Source organism: Artemia sp. Qi Xiang Cuo, chromosome 3, assembly GCF_049724085.1.
Source record: "Artemia sp. Qi Xiang Cuo chromosome 3, ASM4972408v1, whole genome shotgun sequence".
Lineage (NCBI taxonomy): Eukaryota > Metazoa > Arthropoda > Branchiopoda > Anostraca > Artemiidae > Artemia > Artemia sp. Qi Xiang Cuo.
Genome location: NC_142796.1, coordinates 44,228,952 through 44,248,257, shown reverse-complemented (window position 1 = coordinate 44,248,257; position 19,306 = coordinate 44,228,952). Strand labels below are relative to the sequence as shown.

Below are 19,306 nucleotides of genomic sequence, written 5' to 3'. Positions count from 1 at the left end.
TTTTTAGCTACTGGAACTATTTTTTGTTATTTCTTTTTTTTATGGTCAAGAAGTAAATGTGTGATTCAAACTTAACCTTTTACGCTGAACTTAAAGATCAAATCATAACTTGTTCACCCCCAGTAGTTTTATGATCGGATATTATTGGTCAGAGTAATCGAAGATTTTCCTATAATCTGGACAACCCTTGACAACCTTGAAAACCTGGCAAACCTTGAAAAACAAAATATAAGAGGTCCTTACTCAAGCAACAAGTGGTCCTTGCTTAAAAATGGCTTTTTAAGGTTTGCCTTTTTATATAGTCTTATCTATTGACTTTCATCTATTTTTTTTATTCATAGAAGAAAATTAAAAATTTTTTTAAATTAAAAATTTAGTAATATTTAGTATGACAGAATGTGACAATTATTAATACGAGCAAGACGATCAAATCTAATTCTGATTAATACACAGCTCACATATTTGACCTTCAAACAACTTGTTTGGTAAAACTAAAGAAAATATACAAAGCCCAGAAGTTGTGATTTTTTCTATTTTTGCAAACAAATTCAGATTGTTCCAGGTTCAAATGATTTAAATTTAATATTGAAAATGATCTTACTTATGCTGCAAGAAGTCTTTGGTTAAAAAAAAATCCTTTTGGTATTTTTAAGGTTTGTCTTTTATATTGTCCTATGCACTTTCATCTATATTTCTTATTCATGGAAGGATAGTTTAAATTTTCGTTAGACCAAATTGATTTAAATATAAAATTAAAGAAGGCCCTTAATTAAGACGCAAGAGGCTCTTTCTAAAAAAAGGGCTATTTAGGTTTCATTTTTAAAGTTTATCTTTTTGTAATGTCCTATGGACTTTTATTGTTATTTTTTTATTCGTAGAAGAAAATTCCAATTTTTCTTTTAACTTAAAGATTTAGTGATTTAGTATGAAAAAGTGTGACACTTATTAATTATTACCATAAAATCCAATCCTGATGGATACATAATTTAGTACTATGACCTTCAAACACTTTGCTTGGTAAAAATAAAGAAAAAACAGAAATTCTGTCTTTTTCCTATTTTTCTAAGTATTTTTTTCAAAGAAATCAACATCTTCAAACACTTTCGTACATTCTGTCTTGTATTCATCAAAATCTTCCAAACAATTACAAGCACAAATTCTACTTCCAAATACCACTAACGTAAAAAAATACCAATAAAAAAAGTTTATTTCTATCTAAAAAATTCAAGCATAAAAAAAGACTTGGAATTATCATTAAGACATAAAAGCTCTTGAGTCGAATAAAAAATATATATATTTTTTAGAAGAAAAATCACACCAAACTATTGCAATCAAAAATACTATTTTGCCTTGAAACTTGTTGTATCTACTTTTTTCTTCATAAAAAAAAAATGATAGCTAATTGTATTTAGTAATACAGAAGCCATCCATCTCACGAGAAAATCATTTTTAGCAAAACTTTGTTCTGGGTATAATTTTGTTTACTAATATGCTAAATATCCTAAAAACATTTAAGGTTTAAAATACTTGGTAGCTTACTTATAATTTCATTGCATGATTTATGGCAACGGGCATTTAAAAAATGCCCAATCGGCTATTTTTCATTTACCACATTTCCTCAAAAGGTTCTACGCCGCCTAAGATTAAGGATTCAACAGATAGATTTGGTAGAACAGTCTCCTGTGACATTTGAAGCTATTTCTCATGTAATTACGATCCTGAAGCAAGAATACTCAATGGAGAAGGCAAGGTGTCAGCCCTATTCCCATTATAACACTAAAAATTAAAAAAAAGTGTGAAATGTAACATTCAGGAAATTATAATGCTCCTCTGACAGAAAAACAAAACAAATTTGTTCTAAACCTACCCCTTTTTGGAAAAATACAGGCGTATCCCGTGTCTACGAGCGTATCTTGTTGTCTTGCCAAGTAAGAGTAGAAGGAGGCAAAGCTCCTTCTGAAGGATAACGATCCTTCAAAAGCATTAACAGCACAGTGTCCAGATAATCCCGCCCCCTGTAAAATTTCTCTTCGCAGACAGTTAGCCCCCTGATGTAAAATTGAGGAGTCAAGGGAAAATATGACAAACAAAAACAAATTGAAACTTAACATATTACTTTTAAGCGAGCAGGGATTTGGAATATTTTACCTATATTCCAAGATATAGGTAGAATTCATGGTGCAGTATATCTAATAGTAGGCTACTGATACTGATATTTTTATTTATTTTAATTCTCTCTTATTGGGATTTGAAATAAGCAAATAATTTTCTTGCTTATTTGAAATAATGAATTCTGTTCATTGAATATTTGCTTGGTTCTAACATGGAGTTCGACTCTATATTATTTAAATTAAACTAAAATACTTCCTTAACAGGAAAAACTTCTGATGTACGCCTATTGGACGTGTTTTTCACCGCAATGGGGGAACTGAGATCATGTACTATACATATTGGTGCCAAACTAAGTCCAAAGAAAGTAATAGCTAATATTTCTTATTCCAGCTTGTACCTATGTGCACATCCATCATACGGCAACCTTTCTACAGTTGCCACTAATTTTAAGTTCCCAAATTATTTTTATCTAACCTTTATCTTACCTGATAACTCAACCCTCAAAATTACGAAAAACAGCTAAAATAAATAAAATATGAAATCAATTCTATAGAATATTTTATTCCATACGTCCATTCTGCCTGTATTTTTAGGTAGAATATTTGAGAATCCCTTTTATTCTTCATTCTTTATATATATATTAATTTCCTTTGGCTCCTCAATTTTACATGTTGGGGAATTTTATAGGGCGTCATTGTCCGTAGTTTGGGAGGGACTTGTCCATGGAAGGGAGTGCTCGTAAAAGGAAATTGCCCTCGGGGGAATTTTCCTGGGGAAATTGTCTAGGATAAATTGTCTGCGAGGGAATTTTACCCAGAGAGTTGACACTGGAGGTAATTCCCCAGGGGAGAGGAATTAGCCTACAGCCCATGGCCCATGGGGTGTCAAATTGACGTTTCAGTATCGGAGTCTTTTTGCAGGGCTATGTAGCAGGGCTGTCACCCAACCATGCACCGCAAGGGGTTCTATTCAATGGGAGCTCCCAAATTTATTAGTCTAGATGTCCCACACTGACTTAATTCGGCTTTGACTGTTGAATTCATGCTGTAGAAGCTGTATCAATTAAAGTCAATGAACCGCTGTTCATTCGGTTATTGATCATTAGTTCTTATTATAATGAAATTTTAGAGGTAAAGATGGATTTTTTTTTTACATTATTTTCCAGTGATGTCAAATCTTCTTTGATTGCAACAAAAACTAAGAACGGTACTATATCTTCTATTCCAAAGCTAACGACCAAATAAGGAAACGCTCAAGCTTTTGTGCCAGAGAATAACAAAATCAGTTCCAGAAGTAAATTGGAATCTTAGACTTGGTCCTGTCTCTTGCACAAAATAATGATTAGTTGTAAATACCCCTCTGGACGGCCGTTTTAATTCTCAGGTGCCATTTACAAGATAGAATCCGGACGTAAGTTCGGCGGAAAGAAGCGTTACATAAAGCATAGCACACTGGATTTATGGTACTATTAATGTAGCATAAATAATAAGAAAAATCCCATATTTCATTGGAAAAGCACTTCGTATTTTCACAGTGGAAGAATGATCTAATAAGTACAAGAATATTATAGGGAGTCCACGTTATTATAAATGCGAGAAGAATAGCAGATAGAGTTTTAGCTGCTTTTCTATCCTGTTTTTTCTCCTGATTTTTTTTCTTGTTCTTCTTGTTCTTCTTATGATGGTTTTGGACAATGATTGGAGTGGCTCGTCTAATATTATTCAATGATGTTTTATCTGAGCAGTTTTGTAATGCCATCTGCTTAGGTACTATTTTGACATTTATTGGTAACGAATTTTCACTGGTAGAGTCACTGCTTTGTTTAAGAATGGGCACTAATGGCTTGTTTCTGGAGTTCTTAGGCATCATAAGGGGTGAGGGGGCGACAGGCATACAGCTTCGTGGTACCCAAGGACTGAAGTAAACATTAGTTGGTGGACATATTGGGAGAGACGTTGGTTTTATGGGTATACTCCCTGATATGCTTGATATTGTTTGCCTTAAAGGTGGTTTAGGTTTACTATTCCAGGAATTTGTAGAAAAGGTTGGGAATAAACCACTCTTTTTTCCGCTTTCTAAAGTATTTCTATCTAAGGAAAGATGGGAAGTGATATTTCCTTTGGTAGATGAAGCAGCAAGAGAAGGTTGACTTTGGCTCCGTCTTGATATGTCTGGAAGCATCTTTATTGATGGGCGATTTGATTCCTCATCCGGGAATTTTATAACAATAGTAAACACTGACTCGTTTGACTGACTACGAGACAGCGATGCATTTTGTGGTTCTTTAAAATTGTTGTCTTCAACGCTTATACGAAAAAGTTGGTTTTTATCCCAATTTCTTTTCCCGTCAGATTGTGTGGGTGTGTCGTGACTGCGCGGTAAGTTTAAACTTGTACAACGCGACACACTTGATGGAAATGGTGTTTCGACAGACCCTGGTGTCAATGATCCAGGACAGTCACTATCACTGTCAAATGTTCGTTGAAAAAATTGCCCTATTGATGAAAGATAAGCTCGAATTCTTTGAACGCCGTTACGTAATCTACCTCTGCCCTAGAAAAAAAAATAATAGTCATTAGCATTACTTCTAAAATAATTCAAATAATTTGCCTTTGCCACACTATTAAATAATTATATTTTGCAAAATTTTACATTGGGAACGACAGTGAGTAACCGCATTAAGTTTTCTTTCAAATAAATTGCTAGAATTTGAATGTTGGATTTTAAATTCTTTAAGTACCTTGGACATACTTTTTTTTAACTTCCTTGACCCACATTAGGTCTAACCATACAAGAGAACTGCGTGTCTCTAAGATTTAATGGTTGTGTGAAAGTTAGGAAGTTTTTTGGGCAAATACCACATTTTCGTCACTGTTGCTACATTGCCACGTTAAACCGTGAAAATAAATAGTTAAAACTGATTAGTTAAATCTGAAAAACACTTTTCGATCATAAAAACTCAAACATTAACGATCTGCTGAATTTCAAAGACAACTACGCCTTCAAAAAATCCACCCCTTCTTAAGCTGCTCTGTGCCATATGTTTTTAGCTTAATAATTGCTGAGGTTTTACTCATATTGGTCTTTTTGGTCTATTTGGTACCCACTACTACCAAAACTGTATAGTCGCGTTTGGAAGTAAGGAATTCCATATTATACCTTTATAACACCCCATTTCTTGGATTAATATATATATATATATATATATATATATATATATATATATATATATATATATATATATATATATATATATATATACATATATATATATACATATAAATAGTGTAAATAAATCATGTAATACTATAAGCCTCAGCAAAATCGAACTGAAGCTTACAAATTATTATTTATAACACTCGTATACATATATTACGAAAACGCAACCGCGTCTGTGAAAACGCAACCATGTCGTAGTATGGCCCCTAAAACTGACAGTCTATTCATATAGAATTTTGATGTATTTAATACAACTGATCTTCTTAGATACTTGTGTTTTTGTATTTTATATTACTATTTTATTTGATACTATTTTTGACACAACATTATTCTTTGGCACAAATTGAAAGAAAATGGCATTTTCGCTGAAACACAACCTCTTTCAGTTCTTAAGACGGCACTAGGACATTAAATCCGATTCAGAATAAGTACTCTTCTGATAATCTATGACAATTGGCTCAACATGACCAATCATGTTGAAGAAAAAGAAAAAAAAGACCCATACGTCCGTGGCAATCCTTCTCAGGAAGAATACGAAACTTTGTACTTTTGTGTATTTTGGCTTGAAACCTTCACTCTAGCATTCTCAGTAACGAAGAATTTAGTGATGGAGTTTTCATCAAGACCGCACACGTTTTTAAGTATATTTCTCCCTTTTCCTAAAATAATACATATTTTTTTATGTTAAAACGTTACATTTCTTTATTTTCAAAATACTTGCTGCCCAAACACTAGGCCGATTGAAACTTGCCTGTTTAGATTTACACGGCAACACGTAAAAATTAGACGTACAGAAGTTGGACGATTATTCTCAAGATCATCAGGATGTTAATTCGGAATTAATTCGGCAGTAGTGATCTTTCTCTTTCAATTCATACTCTTGGGGGCTAGCTTCAGGGTGCCAGCTTCGATGCCAGAGTCACCAACTGCTGCTTAATGATATAAAACCCATACAAGAGCTCGACACGCTTTTGAAGAATCCATAAGCATTTGATTTTGCATATATCAATGTCAGATATCAGATATTATGTAATCAGATATCAATATCAGAGTAAATTTAAAAAGCCCCCACTCTTTTTTGAAATAAAAACTGACGCCCATAATTGGCACTTCAATTTTGTAAATTAATTTAAACTGTTATTCCAATATTTATACTTGAGACATTATCACCCTTTATCCAATGAACTTCTAATGAAAAACTATTGATCCACATTACATACCTCGCCTAAGAGAGAACCTCACGTTCTTTGAAATTTAAGAGATAATTTCCGGATCTATTGTCTTACCAGCTATTGGAAGAGAAATTATATAATAACTATTGTTAAAGTTTATTCATAGTAATGTTTCAAAATGACGGCTTGACATAGCATAAATATTGACATGTTTACCTCATAAATTTATTAGCCGAACTAGAAGTGAAGTGCGTCTGACAATAGGTATAAAAAAAATCCAAATATATAGCCTTTTATGAGGATCGAGAAAATGATTTTGCCCTCCTCATAACACAGAATTTGAATTTACCATGCCCATTCCTCAGAAAAATTTCCCTAAAAGTTTCAACTTGATACGCCAGCCGTAAAACAAAATTACCAAAGGAAGCAGTACCCATATTCCTTGTAATTGCATTTTGTATCTATTTGCAAACGGCAAATAGTGTAGTATGAATTTTCTCGCACTAATATAAATTCTACCCCAATAATATAAATTCAAAATAGCGTATATTCCCATTATTTTAATTTTTACCCCATGAATAAAAAGGTCTTCATTGGGTTCAAACTCGTGACCCCAAAATTGGGAGTATGATGGTTAACCATCTAAACTAACTGGGCTTGTTAGTCGATTTTTATACCTTTGCTGTATAAACATATACAAATAAATGGATTTTCTCTAGAATTTGAGCATTAGCTCAATCCACAAGAATCAGGGGGGGTGGTGGAAAATGTATTTTTATAATTTCAAGTTTGAATTTGTCGTTCTGTTCATTTTTTCTTAATGGAAATACCAAAATGGCATTTTCAAGAAAAGTACCCACCCAAAAAAGCATTTTGAATACAAAATACCCCTAAAAAAGTATATTCAAAATCTAGATGGGCAGATTTAGGGAGTCACAGACCCTCCTTTGCCCATCCAGTATACGCCACTGAATTACAGATACTTACAAACTATATGTCCAATCAAATAAATCAGTTGATAAAAAAATTATTGGAACATACTCGTTAATTGTTATAACGAAATGCCTTGAATCCACCTAAATATCACAAGTATGAAAAGGAAATCTCCCAGTCAAACATTTAATTCAGAACAATTTACTAAAATACTCGATATTCTTCTTATTTCATACATAAATATAAAATTGAAATATATATTTTTTACTTCTGTTACGAATTATAAGCTGTATATGTAGGTCTTATGGCCATTTTTGAATCCTAAAATAAGCTAAAAAGAAGTTTTAAGTTAGAAAATAAAATATTCTCTTTTGACTTTTATAGCATGTTTACATAGACTTGCAGGAGCAAAACTTAGGTCACATTGAAAGCTGTGTCATAGACCAGATAATATGGAAAAATCACTGCAATAGTTAACTATTAAAACGAAGTCCTTTGAGATATCACAATCAAGAAAAAATTTCAATACTTAAATTCAAAATAATTTACCACAATCAGCAATATTTTTCTCAATTCATGCATAAATTCAAAAATGAAAAATAAATGAATTTGATTACGGAATATAGCTGTATGCACAGTTTTTTCTATCCATTTTTAGAAAGCTGAAACTATTAACATTTTTTAGATTAAAAACAAGTTTTAGTGAAAAAAATTACTCTCTCATCTTAAACTTTATTGTGCGTTTTACATGTATTTGCATGAGCATAAGATATGTCATATAGAGGAAATATTTTCAAGTCTCATGGAACGCATCCATAGTCTCATCCTGTGTTGTTTTAAGCCTCTCTAAGTTAATATGAACAGCAAATAGTTACCAAAAGGAACATGGAAAATACTAAAGCATGCTCATAGACATAATCAGAATACTGAAGAATTTAAATTCTCTAGAAATTTATTTTCTTGTATGCTTTGTTGTTTTTGTTGTGGAGGAATTCAAATTTCATTAGAAAAAAGAGGCAAGAGATGTACGAAAACTTGGAAAATTGAATATTTTGCAAGAATAAAAATTTCGGATGCATGTTGATTTGTTTTTTTTTTTGTATTTTTTTCCTAAGAGTGATTGTATCGAATCAAATGTCGTAGAAAATTGAGAGAAGTCTCATTCGAACGAAAATTGGAAGTTTCAGTGCTCATTTTAAGCGACCTTAAATATTGGACAACTAACGCGCATAATTAGCCCAATTTTAATTATACTTAAGAGCTACCCTGGTGCCGAAGCACCTATATTATTTTTGCAAACAAAAATATCTGTCATTGCTGGCGCATCTAAAATTTTCATAATTTCACAAGTTAATGAAAATAGGCTTTTAAAACATTTTGTGAGAATAATGTTAGAATAGTAAGTTTATTTAATACAGTGGTCCTTCTGTTGCCCCTCTAAGCTGTAAACACCTATCGCATCGGTTTGTTTTTGGTAGGTGGATTATTCGATAAGACCGGCCGAGAGTATTTGTACGAGAGTATTTGGCTGAGACCCAAACCCTACTTAGATCTAATCTTGAAATTTCTTACAAAATAGGAAAAATATAGTGTTCTTAGTAGACGATTTCAGTAAAACACGTCTTGCTAGATACAGCTTTTAGAGATTTATTTTTCAGGCCTGTCGTGGAGGATTCAGGTCAGATTAAGACCGTTCTGTATCCATACAAATATAAAATTATTATTTTAAATTGAGTTATATATTGAGAATATAGAAGTTTGAATTTTAAGCTACAACTTTGGATCTTAAGTAAGGGACCAAATTGATAAACTATTTTGTGGTTTTCGAAATTCTTGGTAAAAATACAATTTTGCAATGCAAGAATATAAAATATAGTATAAAATAAAAGTTTTTCTGGATATTCAGATTCGTGGTTTTGCTTATAGTAAGAATTTCGTTTTTCCAAGAAATAAAAAATTAAAAAACTAATAGGCCTACACTGTTCAATAATGGTATTTTACTATAATCCCCTTTAGAAACTTCGAAAGGTAATACTAAGGGTAAAACTCAAAAGGTTTAGTATCGCTTCCATTTTTGTTTTTACTGTTTATTTTACCATGAAAATCTTCTAGCCTGAATTTTCCGAGACACCTCTTGCCTGGGACCATATAGATTGTAGCATATTAGCCCACTGGGTAGTACGTCTCTTGGAACGAGTGTGGGTCAAGTACGCAAATATGAGACAATTATTCTAAGTTTTAAATGTTTTTTTACTCCCCAATAATTCCAGTGCATGTAAATACAAGCATTTACCATATAGTGCATGCTACAGCAGGGTTCTCTTATGCGCTGAATCTGACGGTGCAAGTTTCATTAAGATTCCTTGACTTTTCGGGAGTGTTCCCCCTTTTTTAAAAGCAGGTAAATTTTCTCAGGTTCGTAGCTTTGTATGTCTGGGTAACTTTAAACTTAAAGAATTCTATACATTTGATATCAGCATAAAGTCATTTCTTTGGATTTATCTATTGTTATCGAAATTCTGCTTTCGAGAGTTTTGGTTAATTTTAGGCCTAATCGCTTCTTACTTAGAATTAATTACCACAAACTGTTTGAACACTGTAAGTTAAAACTGCAGAAAAATAACATGCCAAAAGCTTTCACAGGAAACATAAGCTTTAACAATTTTTGTGTGAACACGTTTAACACCTTTTGTGACAACTTTTTCTTCTATCATGTTGTGTTTCCGCCTCAACTTAACCAGGATTTATGAGGATTAAATAAACATTCTAAGCCACGTGATAAAGAAAACAAATATTAAAGAGAAAAGTTTAGTAGTACTTCAAAAACTTTTACCACAGAAAAAAAGAAATTACTGTCCTCTACTTCCGTGTTGAAAATTGTGGTTTAATCCCATCGATTTATTTTTGTGATGTATTTTTGCTGGTCACTCACACATTATTTCTTATTTCTGGAGAGGAAAATAACTCAACCTTTTAAACGTGGGTTAACTAATGCTGAGCTGAAAAGGAAAGGCAATTTATGGAGAGAAATTTAATTCCGTCGTTTTGAAACTTGATTGGTTCTTATGTGAGAAACATTTAGCCAATAAAAAGAACGAAGGGTGTTTGTGCCTAAACATTGTTACAAGAAAACTATATTTTTCAAACAGTTCGTGGTAACAAACTGTAAGTAAGGAGCGAAACGGCTCCATAATAACTGAAACTCAAAACCGAAATTTTGATATCAATATATGTACCAAGAGATTTGGCTTATTATGCTGATTCCAAATATGTGCGATTCATTAAGTTTAGTTTAACGCATCAAAAGCTACGGGCCTTAGAAAATTAGTTTGTTTTTTGAAAACGGGGGGGGGGGGTACCCCTTAAAAGCCAATGGATCTTAATGATAATCAAAACATCCAATTCAACGTATCCGGGAACACTATAGTAGAAGTTTCAAGCTCCCATCTGTACAAATGTGGAATTTTGTATTTTTTGCTAGAAGGAAGATCACGGATGCATGTTTATTTATTATTTTTCTCCCCAGTGGTGACTGTATCGAATAAATAGTCCTAGAATATCGGGAAAAGAATTTTTCAAGCTCTAGTGCCCTTTTTAAGCGATCAAAAATACTGTAGGGCAACTAGCCCCCCTCAAATCCCCCCTTTTTCTCAAAATCGACCAATCAAAATTTTAAGGTAGCCATTTTGTTCAGGATAGTTGAGCAGCCCAGTAACTAAGCCTTTGGGGATAACGTGAACCCCCCCCAGCCCCTGGAGAAAGGTCTTTAAATCATGAAGTTTGCCCATTACTAACAAAAAACCAACAAAGAGAAAAATCTCAGTGAAAAAAAAAAAAAAAACGAAAAACAGCAGACGAGACTGCGGCCAGTGGAGAGAAAAGAAACGACGAATGTAAAATAACGCGGATATTTTGCCTGTATGTTTTTTTTCACCGAGATTTTTCTCTTTGTCAGTTTTTTGCCATGGCTGGCCAGTTCGGCTTAAGATCTTTTACCCGTTACTAACGTATAGAATTTGTTATTGGGAAGTATACCAACACCTTTTTTGGGCGGGGGGAATTCCCACCGTGGCGATTTTCCACAGGGAGAACTTTACGTGGGGGGGGATTTTTCGATGGTTTAACCCTCCAGAAGGAATTTTTTACTCGGAGAATGTTCCAGAAGTTGTATACGAAATTACTTGTATTTGTCTTACTGTTTCATTGCCGACTTAATTTTAAATGCGGGGATGTTAAAGGGATTCGTTTGCAAGAGATTTTTACCGGGCTGGAATTATCTAGAGTATCTTTCAGTAGGGGGAAGGGGTTTTCACGAGATAATTTCTACATAGGGGAATTTCCCACTGGAAATATTTTCCAGATGGAACTCTCTGCGCGAGCAACTTTCTACGAAGGAGCGGTGGAGGGGCTATTTGCGGGAAAACTTTACCGAAGAGAGTGGGGATTTCCGGCATGATTAAGAAAAATCAAAAATTAAATTATTTTTCTCATGAAAGCGAGCTAAGAAAATTTTTTCACCCGGAATATGAAAGACCAGATGTGAGGGCTGTCACAGGACGTATTGTATTGTTCACCGACAACATGAATGTTTCCGCAATACCAGATAACGCATCATTCTTGAAATTCACGGAAACATACCATGAAATTCTCAGATATCGGTTTAGGGCCTCGCTTGTATCTGTGTAAGGGATACTACTACCATTGACCTATTTGGTTTACAACCCACTTGGTATTCTCGGATGACTTCTGAGCTTATTGCTCGGATGCTCCCTAGTTTGACCTTTGTCATTATTTTAGCAGCATGCCCAGTCAGACTAATTGATTGGTAGTTGTCAGAAACAGGTTTTGGCCTTTCTTACGGAGAGGGACTATCGTGGCTTAACCCCTTGGTGCGGGGAAATGACCTAGTTTCTAGGCCGCTTTGGTGATTTTATGATAAAGATCAAGGAGGGATTCACAATTAACTCTCAGAAGCTCACACTGTATTCCATTAGGACCAGAAGTTTTGTTGGTCTTCAGACCTCTGATGGCTGCTTCGATTTCAGAGCGAGGGGGAAGGGCTTGGTTATGGTAGCGATTACGTGGAAACTGGATAGCGCAGCTGGGTCAGGGTGTATGGTGGAATTTAGTTTGTTCTCAAAGTACTTTTTCTATTTAGATCGGATTCCATCTTTGAATTGTATATCTTGTATATCGGCATGTTTGGTTGCCGTGTTCGTCAAGAATAGGTATTAGGAAAAGGTGAAAAGCAAATGAGCGAGGAGAAATTATCAGAAAATGAAAACAGTTATTAATGCAAACTTTTTGGCCGAGATCTCAGTGCCAAAAGAAGAAGATTAAAATTTGGATATGAAATATAAAAAGAAGTAAATTAAAAGAACCACCCGGTTACTCCAACAGAAAAATTTGACTAAAAAATATATCTGGATGAAGAATGAATGATTAAATATTGACTTGTGAACTTACTGTACTTAAAGCACCTAAACACACGAACACAAAAAGAACTAATGGGATTTTTAGTAAAAGTACTAGTAAAGAGCAGCTGGTCTCTTGCAAGATTTTAAGGTATCTGAGATTTTAAGGTATTTTAAGGTCTATAAGTTCATATTTTTTGTCATTGAAAGTGTAGTTTTCGTTTAGCTTCGTTTCCCGGTAATTATTGGTAAGTGTAGCTCCAACCTTTTATGGGGGGGGGGCAATAGGGGTCTTCCTCTGGAGAGTCAAGGGGTAAGGGCTAAATAATAATTTTTATCCAAATTATTGGGGGGGGGGGGGCAACTGTCCCTCTACCCCTCTTCGAAATGACGCCACTGCTTCCTATGTAAAAGTAATAACAGGAAGAAGTGTTTCGGTAGCTAGCACTGCCCAAAAATGGGCTGGTTGTAGAAATTTTCTATAAAAAAAAAGATTTTTGAATCGTGATTCAGAACTATCAGTGGAACGAAAAAGTTTTTAAAAGCGGTTTATAAATCTAGACTGTCAAATTCTAAACTGTATAACAACAAATTTTATAAAACCAGTATTGAACCCTCTGGCAAAATTCGCAATACAAAACAAATATACTTTCCACCAAAAAATGTTAGAATTCAAAGCCCTAGATTATTAGATTGTTATCCCCAATGTTGGCGGACCCACTAATATTTTGATCTAGATTGCCAGATGAGCAATGTAGTTAAATTATTACTTTATAATCTGGTTTGATGGAGGAAAAGACCTTTTATCTCTGCTATTTCTTAAGGGATTGCCCTATTTCGTTCATTATAAACTTTTGTAATTTATGTGGCTGAACTATTTAAAGTTGGTCTGGCGGTCTTTCCGTAAATTTTAGGGCTTGGATAACAGGTTCGAATAAACGACAAAAAATTTAAAGACAAAACCCAATTTCCTGCAAATCTTAAAGAAAGCCGCTGAAATACTTACGTCTTACGCTGGAGATAGAGAAATTCAGTTTTAATGAAACTTACACCACTAGACAAGTTGAATTTTGTTTTTTCGATTAAACGGAGCAGGTGTAGATTGTGTCTTCTGGATTTGCTCTTGGCCGGTTCCTCGGCACCTTTTTAAGGCTCTATTGAGAGTCGGTGAACTGTATCAAGGCCAGGCACTTTTGAGGATCAGTGAGCTTTATCAAGGCCAGGCACTTTTGAGGATCGGTGAACTGGGTCAAGGCCAGACACTCTTGAATGTCAATTTACTCTCTAGCCTTGAGAGCTAGTTTTGCAATTAATTCTTACACAATAGATTTCTTTGGCCTTCAGTTTGGCTTTAAAATACTTGAGGGAGACACAATAATTTGGGTCATTGACCTACATAAAGACAGGTAGCAAAAGATATCTCATTTGCATAAATCATACCTGGAAAAGATTATCAAGATAAATTCAAACTTGTCAGAATATGATCAATCCTTACAGAAAATACCTTTGAAATCAAGTAAAGATGGACTTATAAATCCAAATGACTGTAATATGAATAAATTTTTAGATTTGGATTGAATGAAACCGGTAAAGGGTTGAAATTTTAATTCCTTGCCAACTAAGGGTAAATCTGAGGGAAGGCTGACTCCCATGCAACTCTATATATTTGCCAGAATATGATTAGCATATATTCATTCTTCACAAGTCAATTGATTCAAGTATAGAAAAGCGAATAGAATCAACTTCACTTCTTGGCTGTGGTCGCTATAATACACAAGTACCAAGTGCGAAGTGCAGCTACAATAGAATGTTGTTTAGTATTGGAGTATGAACAAAGTAGAAACTAATAAGATCGTATACATTTTAGGTAATGATGCGACAGCCCTTAGTGACCATGTCCTAACCTCCAAGGGCTCGAATACCCCATACTCAAACCTTTAAGCCCTCCCCCTTTTTTGAAATATTTTTTTTTAAATTTTTTTCCCATGTCTTAAAAAATATCAAATACACTTCTAGCGAAACAACCACCTGTGATATTTTAAATGTTCAAGATGTGGATGACCCCCTCTACAGCCCCCCCCCCTCCTCCAAAGTTCTAACCCTTCCTTTTTTATTTTTTTTGCATAGATATTTTTACAACTTTTTTTCTACGTTTTAAAATAATATCAAATATACTTCTAGAAAAAAACACCTGTGATATATTAAAAGCACAAGACGAGGATGATATAAATATGTCAGTCGTGATTTTCTTTTAGAAATATAGTGATTGTAGCAACGTTTTTGTTTTTAATATAAGTCTTGCAAGATATTATGAGTATCCTCTCTGCTATTACCTAAGTCTTGCAAGTTATTAGCAAAATCATGCATGATACTATCAAAATCTTGCCAAGTGTTTCCAAATATTGTGTGGTATAAACCAAATCTTTTCTGAAATAATCATCGCGGCATTAATGTCTTACATGATATTACCAAATCTTGATAGGTATTGCAAAATCTCGTCTTGCATTATAAAGTCTTGCAAGATATTTTGAGTATCCTCTACAGCATTACCCAAGTCTTGCAAGTTATTAACAATATAATGCATGATATTATCAAAATCTTGCCAAGTGTTTCCAAATCTTGTGTGGTATAATCAAAATCCTGTCTGAAATTTTCAAATATCTTGCATTGCAGTATTAATTTCCTCCATGATGTTATCAAATCTTGCTAGGTATTACAAAATCTTGTCTTGTATTATCAAAGACTTGCAAGATATTATGATTTTCCTCTCTGGTATTACCTAAGTCATGCAAATTATTAACAAAATCATGCATGATATTATCAAAATCTTGTCAAGTGTTTCCAAATCTTGTATGATATAATCAAAATCTTGTCTGAAATTATCAAAGACCTTACATTACAATATTAATGTATAACATGATATTACCATATCATGTTAGTGGTTACAAAATCTTGTCTTGTTTTATCAAAGTCTTGCACGATATTTTGAGTAACCTCTATGGTACCTAAGCCTTGCAATTTATTAACAAAATCATGCCTGGTATTATTAAAATCTTGTCAAGTGTTTCCAAATCATGTGTGGGATAATCAAAATCTTGTCTGAAATTATCAAACACCTTGCATTGCAGTATTAATGTCTTACATGATATTACCAAGTCTTGCTGGATATTACAAAATATTTTCTTGCATTATTAAAGTCTTGCTAAGTGTTATTCCCACATCAACTCCTTAAACAAAAGGACATGTTTCAAAGTGTCCCCTATGTTCCATCTATTGCAGACTCTAGTACATCACTGGTGAGCCTGGCAGTAGTGTCTGTGTCAGACTAAATTTTGATAAATTACCCCTTGATATGTCTCTGACTCCATATAAATCCAATTCTTCTCACTCTCTTACAATTTGATGAAAACCTTATCCTCCTGTTTCAGTAGTATACTACTTGTGAACCTGGTAGTAGTATCTGTGTCTTAAAAATCCTGCTCTTGCATCTCTAACTTTTGAAAACGTCTCAAAGTAAAAATAAAAACGTCACGAAGAAAAAAAATGTCTCGAAGTTCAAAAACGTCTTGAAGTAAAAAAAGTCTCAAAGTTAAAACAAAGCATCAGGAAGAAATAAATACGTCTCGAAGAAAAAACGCTCGACGTTAAAACAAGACGTTTCGAAGTTAAAAACATCATAAAAAACGTCTCGAAGTAAAAAACGTCTCGAAGAAAATAATAAAATGTCACAAAGAAAAAACAGCATCTCCAAGTTAAAAAATGTCGCAAATAAAAATGTGTCAAAGTAAAAAAAGAAATCTGAAATTTAAAAAAACGTCACGAAGAACGAAAAACGTCTAGCCGTAAAAAATATCTCGAAGAAAAAACGTCTCGGAGTTAAAACAAAAACGTCTCGGAATTATAAAACATCTCGAAGTTAAAAAAAATGTCACAAAGAAAAAAACATCTCGAAGTTAAAAAATGTCGCGAAGAACTTTATTTCTAGTGAGCTCAATTATACCAACGACAAAACACATATTTAATTTGTGACTGAAATCATACTAAAAGTTGTATATGACCCGGAAACGGCATAAGTGTCATGTCAAGGGAAAACACGATGAATCCTCCCCGCAATGAATTCTATGGTTCTTATGAATCCTCCTCACAATGAATTCAGATGATTTTACGAGTCCTCCCCCTAGTCATAGTAAAATAAACCAGCTGTGTAACTATTGGTGTCATTGAACTCTTGCACAACCGATTTTTCTGGCCTTGAATGCTAGTTGCGGATTATTTAATGAACTCTTACATAATCGATTTTTTGAACTTGAGTGTGGACATAAAAAACTTGACTATATTATAAATATAACTATAACTATATTAAAAATATTAAAAATATTTTTTTCTGATTTTGAACAATAAATGGATAGACACGGTATCGTAATGAATGTGATTGCCCCCCCCCCCCGATCTTTTCACCCCTCTCCCTTTTTTGTATTTATTTTTTTAACTTGTCTTTTTAATTTTCTTTTCATTTATCTTTTTAAATAGAAATTTTTCAACTTCTTCTTACGTCTCAAAATGGTATTTAAATATACTTAAAACAAAAATAACATTTAATAATTTCAAATCGCGAAATGAGGATAATATAGATATGTTAATCGTGATTTTTAATATTAGAAAAACAATGTCTGTAACAGCAATTTTCTTTTTTTTGGATTGAATTTTTTTTAACTTTGAAATTATTCAAATTTTATTTTGAGAAATACGAAATGAGGCTGATATATATGTGTTAGTGGTGAATTTTATTATTATAAAAATAATGTTTGTAGTAGTACTTTTCTTGTTTTTTGGATTGATTTTTTTTTACTTGGAAATTATTCAATTTTTATTTTCTATTGTTTTTATTTATATGTCTGTACCAATGCTACTCTATGACTGCTCATCGACACTACGTGGCTTTCCCAGTGGTATTATATGGTTGGTTATAAACACTACCTAGTTTATTGGATGTATTAAATCAGTATTTTTCGTACATTGGAAGGATAAACTCTTGAATCCTATTTTTTTGTAAAAGTGAAGTGAAGATGAAACGTTCTAAGAAAGTGTACACATGAAAAAATAATACATTCCTGCGGAATACCCAAGAATTTCCATTGTGCAAATGGTGGATTTACAAGACTATAATTTCCAGAGAAGTTATTGCTCAAAGTGAATGCAAAAATAAAAATAATCGTCGATGATAGAGGACAGTTTCGTGTTACTGTTAGTGGTAACACATTATTAGTTGATAGATCCTATGGTCATCTTTTCAGTATTAGTATACTAAAGAAGACAGGCATACTGCTGCATTAATGTCATTAACCATTATCTTGTCTACGTGCCAAAACTGTTACCTGTGTAAAAATAATGTGATAATAAACAGTGAAATCACAGGCAAAATAAAGAGGGCATTAGTAGACAATATCACTAATGAATATAAAGATGAATTGATGAAAAATAATTCGCAAGTGAACATTATTACTACCATTGATCATATACCAACAGATATACTCAGTGAACCCGATAGTACCATTGACGAAACGCATATTGAACCTGAAGACGACACCACAGTAAAAATTGTGTACTACTCAAAAATTAGATTGATGATTATTCTACTGATTACGAACTAAGAACAGACAGTAGCTACACTATCAAGAGAGAACATGATAAATTATTCTATGGAACAGATTCAAAATGTCCACAGTTGTTCAATTATATTAATAATGTATAATACTGTATATAACATATTTTTATGTTTATATTCTACATGTCGTTGCTTCAATAAAATATTTTATTCATTACTTTGTTATATTTCCAATATTTTAGGATGCGATAGCAAGTCATTACTTAGTTTTAGTTTAGATTTTTAGTTTAGAGTTTTTAGTTGGGAGTTTTAGTTTAGAGTTGTAGTTTAGTTTTAGTTTAGTTTTGGTTTAGAGTTTTAGTTTAGCTTTTAGCTTAGAGTTTTGGTTTAGAGTTTTAGTTTAGTTTTAGTTTTGATTTTTATTATAGTTTTACTTTAGGGTTTGAGTTTAAGTTTTTAGTTTAGATTTTTGGTTTAGAGTTTTAGTGTAGAGATTTAGATTAGAATTTTGGTTTAGATTTTTAGTTTAGATTTTTAGTTTAGAGGTTTAGTTTAGATTTTTAATTTAGATTCTCAAGTGGTTTACTAGAGTCTGAAGTAGGTGAATTAGGTTTTAGCATACTCTGAGAGAGATGAATAAAATTTTTTTTTAGACGTTTAAAAGTATAGATGGTGCCAAGTTTTCACTACCTTAAGTGCTGCCATCTTTTCAGCTCTAGCAATAGATGGTAGCACACGTGCTTAGACACACAGGCATAGTGAGAGAGACAAGCAAAAAATATATGTTCATTTAGATTCACTTAGTATGGCGCACCACCTAAAGGAACCTAAATTTTTTGCTGCTCTCTCTC

At 33.1% G+C, this 19,306-nt stretch overlaps 1 protein-coding gene across 1 annotated transcript in view; it reads right to left on the bottom strand.

Moving 5' to 3' along the window:
* Positions 1–1,238: 1,238 nt before the first annotated feature.
* Positions 1,239–19,306, bottom strand: part of LOC148954140 (uncharacterized) — a 114,540-nt gene continuing 96,472 nt past the window's right edge. The window contains exon 2 of the mRNA XM_089086933.1: positions 1,239–4,665. Within this exon, the coding sequence (XP_088943059.1) occupies positions 3,454–4,665 (1,212 nt within the window). The 3' untranslated portion in view covers positions 1,239–3,453. The remainder of the gene's footprint in view (positions 4,666–19,306) is intronic.